At 43.6% G+C, this 12,880-nt stretch overlaps 1 protein-coding gene across 7 annotated transcripts in view; it reads right to left on the bottom strand.

The window, feature by feature from the left end:
* The window catches only part of neo1a (neogenin 1a), a 444,233-nt gene that overhangs the window by 57,580 nt on the left and 373,773 nt on the right, over positions 1 to 12,880 (bottom strand). For all 7 annotated transcript variants that reach the window (XM_060940914.1, XM_060940915.1, XM_060940916.1 and 4 more), the window contains exons 8-10: positions 6,870 to 7,065; positions 6,473 to 6,627; positions 1,504 to 1,652 (exon numbers count right to left, since the gene is read on the bottom strand). In XM_060940914.1, the coding sequence (XP_060796897.1) occupies positions 1,504 to 1,652; positions 6,473 to 6,627; positions 6,870 to 7,065 (500 nt within the window). The remainder of the gene's footprint in view (positions 1 to 1,503; positions 1,653 to 6,472; positions 6,628 to 6,869; positions 7,066 to 12,880) is intronic.

Below are 12,880 nucleotides of genomic sequence, written 5' to 3'. Positions count from 1 at the left end.
AAAACAAAATGGCAGAGGGTGTTGCTGAACCAACCGAGGACGAAATAAAAACGACTCGAAAAGAAACCCCCCCCCAAAAAAAGCACAACGAAATATGGAATGAAAGTATTTGATGATAAGAACATATATTTTTTTTAATTTTTCAAGAATTATCATCACATTTTCCACAAATTGCTGTCATTTTGCCGGTTTGTTTATATTCAAAGCAGAAATTATTTTGTCAGTCATTTTGTATAAAGTTTTTATTTATCAAATTTGCGAAAACTAACAAAAATCAGGGATGCAAATGGCGCGCCTTTTGGCGGATGCCGCCTTTTTCACAGCTGAATCGTGCAGATCCAATTTTTTTTTTTAGGGGGGGCGTTGGAGTGTCTGATTATAATTTCATCAAAGTAAATTCTGTATATAAGCAAATGCCGTTACAGTCCATGAAACATTTTAATACAGAATTTACTTTGAAATTATAATCAGACACTCCAACGCCCCCCTTAAAAAAAAAAAAATCGGATCTGCACGATTCAGCCGTGAAAAAGGCGGCATCCGCCAAAAGGCGCGCCATTTGCATCCCTGAAAAATGCTCTGTTTCTCAAAATGCAGTGAATGTGGATAGAATAAAACAGTTATTCCACTCAATCTCGTCGTACACGGCTTATAGACAACACGGTGCTACACGCCTCGTCGGCTATCAGCTCATGTACGACTCGATTTTGTGGAATAACTGTTAAATCTACAGTCGTGTGCAAAAGTCTTAGGCACACTATTTTTTTCATACAAACTTTGTTATAGATTTCTATTTTATGACTTCTACATTATCGAGTCAGTACAAAACATTTTAGAGTCCAAACGTTCGTAATTTTCCAGCACAAAATAAAATGTTACAGAAAAAAAAAAGTTTGTATCTGAGCAGCATATTCCATAAGAGGCCACTTTTCAGATTAAAAAAGAAAACATAATGAAGGCTACTGGGTTTTGGTGCAAAATGAAGACGCGAGTGTGACAAAGTGTCCTGAAGAACTGCGGCTGGTTCTGTAAGATGCTCAGTAAAACCTACAGCTCATTTCCGCATAAAACTGCACTCATTGGACCTGAGACGACCATTTTTTTTTTTAAAGCAAAGGGTCGTCTCACACCAAATAACGACTTTGTTTCATTTATTATGGCTTACTGTTTACTGTTTATAGTATTTATTAATGCTGAAACATTTCATTTCATTATTTTTTAAGCCGTTTTTGGTCTCCAGCATTTCTTTCCATGTGCCGAAGACATTTGCACAGCACTGTGTGTATACAGATATCAATGAAGGTAGAAAAAGCAGAGATGTCAAACTGCCGTCCTGGAAGACTTCTCTTTAATCCCCATCAGAGGTACACTGTGTAATGGAATAAATAAAAGTCATTCCATTCCAACCATCTCCGAGACACTCAGACTCTCTGTCCACGCTAACACTAATGGCCCCGATTTAGTGTGTGACATTTAATGACGTCAGTCTCTGTGAAGAACTACCTTCTCATTGCCCAGGCCTTTCTCCATGTAGTATACTTTGTAGTTCTGGATGTCGCCATTCCCGGTCAGGGGCTTATCCCAGCTCAGGCTGACTGAAGAGGAGGTCTGGACCACAGCTTGGAAGTTAGGAGCAGGTCCTGGTACTTGAACTGAGAGACAAAGGGAAGAGCAAAGGTCACTCAAGTGAACAACGTTTCATGTTGCAGACTCCAGGTGACGCCATGGACTCGTCACACCAAACACTCATGTTACATATATGCAAGTTATGTATATCAGGCACATTCTCCTTATCATGAACTTCTCCTTCCGAGTCGCTATCGCAGTTCAGTGACTGAGTTAAAGGATCACGAACAGAGGTGATTTCTTTATCTGTTATGGAAATGACGGAGGTTACCGGTGTAGCGTTCGTTGTCAATATCCATCCACTGACTTGCTGTGCTTTGTGTTGCAAATCACCAATAATGTCATTTATGTCGTGCCGCGGGGCTGGGGGGTATAAAAGCGCCACCGGGACGCTTTAACTAGGTGTTAAGTTTAGCGGTATCAGCAGTCATTTTGTCCTTTTATCAATCCTTTGATCAGTGTTCTCGATAACTGTTAGCGATTGATACCTAAGCGAAACTTGTGAAGCCTTTGTTTTATGGCGTTAACATGTATTGTTAACTTGACTTCAGACGTGATTCCTTATTGTTCGTCTCTGGAGGGAAGCAGAACGCATGGCTCAGTGTGTCATGTAAGCAGGCGAATGATGGATGTAATTGCAGGAAGTGTGTTTATTTACAAATAGCCAGGTAAACGGTTCAAAAACGTAAGACCAAGGCAGGGTCATGAAACGGGCAATGGTCACAAAGAGAAAGGCGGAGTCCAAATACACAAAACAAAGTCAAAACCAGAAAGGCAATACACAGATACAAGGCTTGGTAATGTGAGACACTCGGTACAGCGCGTATGCTACGCCAAGTCTGTGCATTTAGAGAGTCCTTATAAGCTCATGCTGTGATTGTGCTCTAATCTGGAACAGGTGCATGGTACTGTAATTAGTCCTAATGGTGCTCCAAGCGGAAACACGCGAGAACGTGACACAGTGATGGTTTTTTTCAAGACTTTGACTCATTGTAATTAAAAGGTGGGGGACACGAACTTGGTTTATTATATGTGAAAGTTCGTAGTAAAAGAGTTCATTATAGCAAGGTTGCGGTGTATACGATAAAAAGTGTGTTGGACTAGACTGAATGAAGTACCTTCAGGAAAACATTTATGAATATTCTCCGACTACACCAGCTACTTATTAACAGGAATGAAATCTTAAGTCAAAACAATTGACATTTATACACAAACTGCAGGGTTTTTGACGTTAGTTGTTTGAAGACTGTCTCCTACACTCGATATGTGAAAGACCCCAAACAGTGACCAATAGATATACGCTGCGATGTGGGGAAAAATAACCTCAATGGGGCTGGAGCTCATACCAGTTACTGTTGTTGTGTGCGCGAGTTTGAAATATGATCAATCCTGTGGGAGGAGTAGCGATTTTTGTGAAACTGCATATGACCCCTGTGTAGCCGCATCCATGGTAGGTGGCGCCACCTGGTGAATGATTCTTGTTGGAATATGTCTTTAGAGTCTTCTAGGTGAGTCTCATCTCATCTCATTATCTCTAGCCGCTTTATCCTTCTACAGGGTTGCAGGCAAGCTGGAGCCTATCCCAGCTGACTACAGGCAAAAGGCGGGGTACACCCTGGACAAGTCGCCAGGTCATCACAGGGCTGACACATAGACACAGACAACCATTCACACTCACATTCACACCTACGCTCAATTTAGAGTCACCAGTTAACCTAACCTGCATGTCTTTGGACTGTGGGGGAAACCGGAGCACCCGGAGGAAACCCACGCGGACACGGGGAGAACATGCAAACTCCGCACAGAAAGGCCCTCGCCGGCCACGGGGCTCGAACCCGGACCTTCTTGCTGTGAGGCGACAGCGCTAACCACTACACCACCGTGCCGCCCCCTTCTAGGTGAGTTTCAGTGAAAATGTCCCAGTGGTTTACGAAGAATAGCGTGTAACATGACAAGTCACCCAAAAATTTCAGACATCCATAAAATCGTAAATATGACAGGCGGTACTACTGTCTTGACAAATTTTATACAAACCGACCTGAGGAACATTCCATACGAGTTTGATCAAAATATGATCAGTCTTGTAGGAGGAGTAGCAATTTTCATGAAATTGCACATGACCCCTCTGTTGCCTCATCCGTGGCAGGTGGCGCCACCTGTTGAACAATTCTTGTTGAAGATGTCTTTAGAGTCTTCTGGGTGAATTTCAGTTAAAACGTCCCAGCGGTTTAAGAAGAGTAGCGTTTAATGTGACGAATCACCTAAAAATTTCAGACGTCCATAAAATCGTAAATATGGCAGGTGGCACCGTCTTGACAACTTTTATACAAACCAACCTGAGGAACATTCCATAGGAGTTTGATCAAAATCTGATCACTCCTCTAGGAGTAGTAGCGATTTGTGTGAAATTGCACATGGCCCCTGTGTAGCTGCATCCATGGTAGATGGCGCCACCTGGTGAACGATTCTTGTTGGAATATGTCTTTAGAGTCTTCTGGGTGAGTTTCAGTGAAAACGTCCCAGCAGTTTACGAAGAGCAGCGTATAATATGATGAGTCACTCAAAAATTTCAGACGTGCATAAAATCGTAAATATGACAGGTGGCGCTACCATCTTGACCACTTTTATGCACACCGACCTGAGGAACGTTGTATGTGAGTTTGACTGAAATTTGATCAATCCTGTAGGAGGAGTAGCCATTGTTGTGAAACTGTGACCCGTGTAGCTGCAGCCATGGCAGGTGGCGCCACCTGGTGAACAATTCTTGTTGGAATACGTCTTTAGAGTCTTCTGGATGAGTTTCAGTGAAAACGTCCCAGCAGTTTACGAAGAGTAGCGTATAATATGACAAGTCACCCAAAAATTTCAGACGCCCATAAAATCGTAAATACGACAGGTGGCGCTACCATTTTAACAATTTTCATGCACACCGACCTGAGGAACGTTGTACGTGAGTTTGATTGAAATCTGATCAATCTTGTAGGAGGAGCAACCATTTTTGTAAATTGTGGATGCACGACGACGAATGATGTGTGATCGCATAAGCTCATCCGGCCTGGTCTGCAGCCGGATGAGCTAAAAATAAAATCGGCCAAATAAAGGGATCTCAGAAGTCAGCATTCTGTACAAACATTAAATCCGGCCACGGCTCGATGCTTTCCTGACTCTAAAGGCATCGTGACCGCACGGTGGTGTAGTGGTTAGCATGGTCGCCTCACAGCAAGAAGGTTCCGGGTTTGGACCCAGTGGCCGGCGAGGGCCTTTCTGTGTGGAGTTTGCATGTTCTCCCCGTGTCTGCGTGGGTTTCCTCCGGGTGCTCCGGTTTCCCCCACACGTGGGGCGGCCTTGGGCTGAGGTGCCCTTGAGCAAGGTACCAAACCCCTGACTACTCCCCAGGCGCTCTGGCGTGGCTGCCCACTGCTCTGAGTGTGTGTGTGCGTGTGTTCACTGCTTCAGATGGGTTAAATGCAGAGGATGAATTTCACTGTGCTTGAAGTGTGCATGTGACGAATAGAGGTTTCTTCTTCTAATATGCAGCATGTATGAGATTATGGCCACTCATCATTATTATCTCCCGGATTTCTATGTTTCTTTTTCAATTTGTTGACCTAGCAGAATGACATGTATCTAAACAATCCACTCCATAATCGAGGAAACGTGAAAACGACTCGTGCACGCACTTCAAACTGAAATACTGACAAAAGAATTCCCCTCGGCTCGGCACATGAAAGCGACGTGACGACAGGTGACTGTGCCGGCTCCCGTGCTGCGGAGTCAAACAGCTCTGTGATGTTTATTTCACTGTAGTAGTTTAGCAGAGGCGGGAGAATAAAAACAGAAAACTGCGCTGTTTAGCATTTACTCATCGCCGTCATGAAAGGTTACAAAAGACGACGATGAAAGGCTCTGACGGCGTACAGCGTTCGAGGAGTTTGAACTGCGCTTCGAATCGAAAGAAACGTCACGTGATTTGAGAATACGTATAGATCAGCCCATTTGGTATTTAATAAATCCGAGCAATATAAGATGTTATGCTTCATAAACCTTATTCGGAGATCATTACCCACTGATCACATCTGTCGAGTGAGAAGGTCCGGGATAAACATTATTCAATGAATCTAAAGTATTACATGATTCATTAAGTAAACTTTGATCACCAAGTTTAAAGGATTGAGTGAAGAAGTGGTGTAATTTATGGTAGTTCTTTATCTCAGGCTTATTCTCATGTGCTTATTCGAGCTTCCTCGGGTGATCCCACAGGACTGTCTGGGATACAAGACGCAGATTATGCAGTTCAGTGAGTACGACTATGTGTGGCGTGTGTGTGCGCTGCATACACATGGGAAAAGTAGCAGGCTCTGTTGGAGGTCCGGCCTCTGGAAGCGGGTCAACAGTTGAAACCTCATTCATAACATGAAATGGAGGCTGATTGGCTAGCGCAGCCTCCCCAGGGTGCCCGGATCCCACTAGCACTCATTATGAAGTGCTTATGCCAGCCTGTGCCAAGGACACACAGGGTCAGCGCCGACCCAGAAAGCAGCCTTGCTCTCTCTCTCTCTCTCTCTCGCTCGCTCTCTCCTGGGCTGTGCACAAGCTGATAATGTTTCAAACAAACGGCGACCAGCCTTCAGGAGCAGAACGTTCTCGTTCCTGTGCTTTCCTAATGCATGTGTTTGTATTTACCTGCGTAATCTGATTCTGCAACGCTTGGAGAAAAACAGCCCTGGAGGAACATGCGATCGTAATTTCTCCTGCCACATGGGCTGCTTTCCAAAAGTGCTAAGAAGATCTGTGTACCAAAAAAAAAAAAATCTCTGTTCCATGAACTTTCTTTTTAAGCTCCTACCTTCTGGCTGGGTAGCGACCTTCAGGGGCACTGAGCTCTCTCCACGGCCGTGCTTATTGTACGCCACCACTCGAAAGGAGTACTTGGTGTCCGGCTTGAGGTTCTGGATGGTGACCTGCGTTTCGCCTGGCCGGCTGGTGTTCACCGTCCTCTCCCTGCACAATGAGACAATCCGAGCAGATTGGAAAATGAGCTCAGTGTCGACTCACTGCCTTTAATATTAAAAAAAAAAAAAAAGATTCATCACCGAGACATCAATTCAAGTGCTTTCACTATATCACATTGGGCGGAACCACATATTCACAAACCTGACAAAGGCATGCCATAACATACACAGACAATGAGGAACGTCTCGGAGGCTAATCTGTGAGGAGCCGAGTTACAGTTTATGTCCTACCTTTTGGCGCCCTCCAGACCGTAGTAGACGGAGTAAGTGATGTCATCGCCGTTTGGCTCCATCGGCAGGCGCCAGGTCAGCTTGATGAAGCGAGTGGAGACGAGAGAGGCCACTACATCACGGGGGGCTGAGGGCACAGGACCGGGACCGGGGCCGGGGCCAGGGACAGGGTTGGAACCGGAGATACCTCCTGAGCCTGGTGTTACACGATCAGCAGTGGCATGGATCAGTGTGGGGGAGGGAGAAGGGGTGGCTACATCATTGATTGGAGGCAAGTTGAGAATGAAGTGTTGAAAATTGAAGGTGTGAGAAAGAAAGGAAACAGGAAAACAAAAAGGACCAGGAGAGGAAAAAAACAGGCAAAGCAGAGAAAAAACAAACAAACAAAAAGGCATCCGTGATGGAGTTTTACAGAAGACTAATGAAAATAATAGAATTACAGGGGAATGGTCACAAACGCCAAAACAATGCCACAAATATGAGAAAAAAAAACCAAGAAGGAAAGATGGAACGCAAAGAAATTATAAAGACTCAATACATGGCAAGGAATGCATTCGAACACTGAGCTGAGATCAGTTTCAGCTAAAGAACCTTGACAGACCCTGAGACCCATCTATCTTAATAACTACCACATGTTACAAAGCTGGCATGGCCTCCCACTATGGGTTTGACATTCTTCACGCAGACATGCGAAATATTTCTGTCCAGACCACTGGAACAAACTGTGGTTGAACTTCAGCATAACTTACTCTTGTTTTCCACTGACGGGGTGAAACTTGAGAAAAAGCCATCGCTTATTGTCATGGTGAATTATATCCTCTCCAAACTGAACAATTCCAAGTATGCATATAATATAAACTCAGTAACGTGAACGAGAATCAGAACCCTTTCTCTGCACGGCAGTAAAAATCAATCACGGGAAGAAATGAACATTATAGTGAGCTTCATTTCATCTGAAAATATGAAGAGGTTCCAAAAACATGATGAGCGCCAATATTTGCCTGAAACCATATCCTCGCCAAGAAGCTGCAATATTATTTGAAACACTTCCCTGAAAGCAATGCTGGATTAGCATCGCGAAGAGAACATTAAAACCAGAACATCAAGGACGTAGGAGTTCATCTGGCCTGCCATCAAAACAACCCTGACGACCAAAACATCAAACAGAACTGAAATGTGACGACGTGAGCGAGGACCAACCTCCACGACTAATTGTTTACAACAGGACAATCGACAAAGGACTACATTTTGTTCCCCAAGAGAAGAAGATCGACCCAAAACATTAACAAGAACTGAATTCACGTGATAAATAAGAGAGGATACAATTCTAGTCAGAAGGAAATCTGGTGGCAGAAATTTGACAATACAGTGACCAAGTGTTGTACAGAAGGCCTCATCCTTTCAAATAAAACAATCAGAACTGAAATCCATTGCAAACTGACGGGGGGAGGAGACACGATTTAACTGAAAATAAACAAAGTTTACAACAGGAAAAACAACAAAAGACCAAGGGAAGGTTCTCCGAGGGAAGATCGACCCAAAACATCGATCAGAACTGAAATCGGGTGAGAACTGCGAGAGGAGATATAATTCTAACGGGAAGTCCCAAAACTGGTTAAGGTGACCTAATTAGCAAAAATCTGACAATTCAATGACCAGGTTTTGTACAAAAGGACTCGTTCTTTCAAACAAAACTAGAAAAGCACTCGGAGAGCGCAGACCTCCACCAAGAATCCTTTAAAAAATTCCGGGATCCAGAAGGTGATCCGGATCACCGCCAAAATTTAATGGATTGTTACTTGTGCCCAGTCACACCTCTGGAAAAAATTTCAGAGCAATCCGTTCATAATTTTTTCCGTAATGTTGCTAACAGACAAACCAACAAACAAACAAACCAACGCTACCGAAAATATAACCTCCTTGGTGGAGGTAACAATCATGCCCCTTTTCCACCAAAGCAGTTGCAGGGCTGGTTCGGGGCCAGTGTTTAGTTTGGAACCGGGTTTTCTGTTTCCACTGACAAAGAACTGGCTCTGGGGCCAGAAAAACCGGTTCCAGGCTAGCACCAACTCTCTGCTGGGCCAGAGGAAAGAACCGCTTATGTCAGCGGGGGGGCGGAGTTGTTAAGACCAACAACAATAACAAGACCGTGAAAGATCGCCTTTTTTAAGCGACGAGAAGCAGCAGCTGTACAAACAAGAAGTCATCCATTATTATTATTATTGTTGTTGTTGTTGCTGCTGCTGCTTCTTCCACGTTGTTTTTGCTTCGATATTCGCGCCAAGGTTTATGCAAACGTAGCGACGTAACTGACGTATACAGCGACGTAAATGACGTATACAGCGATGTAATGACGTGGCTTCCCTTAGCACCGCGAGCTATGGAAAAGCAAACTGGTTCTCAGCTGGCTCGCAAGTTGAACGAGTTGTGAACCAGCACCAGCACTGGCCCCGAACCAGCCCTGGAACTGATTTGGTGGAAAAGGGGTAACAGTGGTGGGTTTCCCGAAAGCCTCTTAACGCTAAGAGCCTCTTAACTAGGAGAGAGTGAGTGCTCATTGTGCTGCTCACTCTACCATTTAACGATGATCTTTGTGCTACGATGCTTTTGGGAAACTCGGCACAGAACTGAAATCCGTGGAGAACTGACGGAGATACAAGTTAACTGAAAATAAACAAATTGTTTACAACAAGAAAATCAACAAAAGACCGACCAAGTTTTGTTCCTCGAGGGAAGACCGACCCAAAACATCGATCAGAACTGGAATCGGATGAGAAATCAGAGAGGAGATACGATTCTAGTGAGCGGCCTGAAAAATTCATTCATTTGTCCTTATTACCGTATTGGCTCGAATATAAGACGGTGTTTTTGTTGTAAAAAATAGCTCTTAAAAAGGGGGGTCGTCTTAAATTCGCGGACTAGACAAAATGCCGCCAAAAACGAAAGTGAAAGTGAGGACAGTGAGAGTGAGCAAAGTGAGGCTGAGGATCTCTGTGCTGAGTAGCTGTAATTTAGCAAACTACCCTTTCCATTGTTTCAGTTGTTTATTATTGTAAACCTTAATGTATTGTTTAATGCACTGTTTAAAGCATTTGCACTGTTCTGCAAATTTATTCCGTATACCCGTAGGCTATGGGAAGTTATGCATCGACATTCTCAAGTTTATGAACTTTCAATCTAAACCTGACAAATTTGTTGAATTAATGCAATTTAAATGTTTTAATTTGGCTTGTCTAGTAGCCTGCAGTTTAGCCTCTTTTTTTACTTCTATGAAAAGTGTTCACGGAAATGAGACTGAAATGACCTCTATTTAAATGTGAAAAACAAAAGCCTCTAGTTTTAAACAGAATTTTGAAATAAATACGCTTTATATGAATGAACATTTGGTCTTCAAAAAACTTTTTCCCCAAAGATGAACTTGGAAAAGGGGGGGTCGTCTTACATTCAGGGTCGTCTTATATTCGGGCCAATACGGTAGTAACTCGTTAGCAAAACATTTGACAAAACAACGACCAAGTTTTGAGCGGAGTGATGAGTTCTTTCAAACAAAACAAGTGGAACGGAAATCCGTAGAGAACTGACGGAGGGAAGAGATACGATTTAAGTGAAAATAAACAAATTGTTTGCAGCAAGAAAATCAACCAACAAACGACCATGTTTTGTTCCCCAATGGAACAAAAAAAAACATCGATCAGAACTGAAATCGCGTGAGGACTGCGAGAGGAGATTCTAGTGAAAAGTCAGAAAACTCGTTAAAGTGCACATCACGGGTAAATTCAGGAGCAAGATCAATGTAATTATCCTATTTTATATTAAACTTTGGTCAAATATCTGTCACATTCTGCATTCTGTGCAATTTTTTTTTTACCTTGCGCAATACCAGAAAAATTCAGTTGAAATTGAGCCTTTTGAGGCGAATTGGTCCGCCTCTGAAAAAACTTGGCGTTTGTATTTCCTGGCAAACATTGATTTTCATGATGTCGCGTGCAGGACACCTCCTTCTGAATCCTACGTCAGCGCTGGTTTGTTTATGAGAAAACGACTGTATTATTTACATCCCCGGCGTTGTTTCCGTCGTCTTCACTACTTGAATCATCATCAAATCCAAACAGATGAAGCCCCAATTCTGAAATCTCATTATATTCTTCATCCAAAGGTGAAGAAACATTGCGCTCAGGAGACAATTCCATATTTCAATACAAAATCGCTAGCTGCTAAACTTGGTCTACACAGGCTGTGCACTGAAACCGTGCAAGCTCTCGCAGCCTGCTAGCGCTTCCGCAGGTAACGTCACGAATCTGGCTCCAGACTCCCTTGGGATTTTTCCAGACGCGTTTTGTTATTTTATTTTTTTCTGCTGTAGACAGATGGCCTTGTGCAAAATTACCCTTCTGGATGAGTGTGTAAAGGGACATTCTTTCATATAAAAAAAAAAAAAAAAAAGAAATTGATCCAGAATATGCACTTTAAGCCGACCTAATTAGCAGTTCATGAGCAAAAAAACTGACCAAGTTTTGTACAGAAGGGCTAGTTCTTTCAAATAAAATAATCAGAACTGAAATCCGTGCAGAATTGACGGAGGAGATACGATTTAACTGAAAATAAACAAATTGTTTACAACAGGAAAATCAACAAACAAACAAATGACCAAGTTTTGTTCCTCGAGGGAAGATCGACCCAAAACATCAATCAGAACCGAAATCGGATGAGAAATCAGAGAGCAGATACAATTCTAGTGAGAGGCCTGGAAAATTCGTTCATTTGGCTGTTAACAAGTAATTAGACAAAACGACGACAAACTTTTGTGCGGAGTGATGAGTTCTTTCAAGTAAAACAATCGGAACGGAAATCCATGAAGATCTCATCTCATCTCATTATCTGTAGCTGCTTTATCCTGTTCTACAGGGTCGCAGGCAAGCTGGAGCCTATCCCAGCTGACTACGGGCGAAAGGCGGGGTACACCCTGGACAAGTCGCCAGGTCATCACAGGGCTGACACATAGACACAGACAACCATTCACACTCACATTCGCACCTACGGTCAATTTAGAGTCACCAGTTAACCTAACCTGCGTGTCTTTGGACTGTGGGGGAAACCGGAGCACCCGGAGGAAACCCACGCGGACACGGGGAGAACATGCAAACTCCGCACAGAAAGGCCCTCGCCGGCCACGGGGCTCGAACCCAGACCTTCTTGCTGTGAGGCGACAGCGCTAACCACTACACCACCGTGCCGCCTTGGAAATCCGTGAAGAACTGACAGAGGAAATACGATTTAACCGAATTGTTGACGACGGACGGACAGACGCCACGCCATGGCAACAGCTCATCGGCCTTATCGACAGATGAGCTAACAAACATACCAGGTACAGAGAGTACTTTATTCATTATGATTAATGCTGGCACTCCATGATAATCTCATCATTATGGTGAATAATTTTATTCTGAGAAACATGATCCGTTTCCCAGGCACTGATGAGGCTCAACACTGGCTATAATTACACTACCATTGCTGCGTCTCTGCTGAAAATCCATTTTTTGTCCACACTAAAGCTCTATCCATGGTTGACCCATAACGCTCCATTCAGGAAACTACAGAGACTAATGACGTCCATCTATAAAACACTCATTAATGGCGAGATCCATTCGTCTATAGCATTCCCTGAAGGATATGACCCATTAGTTAGAGAGCAAATTAAACATGAGCGGCAACAATTACAGGATCCGACAAAGAGCCAAAAACGTTCAGCCGTTCTCCCACAAGCTCCATGCCCCGTGTTTCGCTTTTGTTTTGTGTTCTGAAGATTTGACTGTGCTAGCAGTTGAATCTCTTCCGTCTTGTTCATATTCGCTGTGCCAAAATAAGCTTGCAGAAACCTGCTCCAGGATTGACCCCGTTTCGGAGCGGAGCTTCAGTAAACACAAAAGGCTTGACTTCAGATGAATCATGGTCGAAGGCTGGGAAAAGCTGAATGGAAAGGTGAACGGAGGAGACTGAAAACGCAGAGTGAA

The sequence above is a fragment of the Neoarius graeffei genome, chromosome 15 (assembly GCF_027579695.1).
Source record: "Neoarius graeffei isolate fNeoGra1 chromosome 15, fNeoGra1.pri, whole genome shotgun sequence".
Lineage (NCBI taxonomy): Eukaryota > Metazoa > Chordata > Actinopteri > Siluriformes > Ariidae > Neoarius > Neoarius graeffei.
Note: the sequence above shows the minus strand (reverse complement) of the source record. Positions and strands in the feature narration are given on the sequence as shown.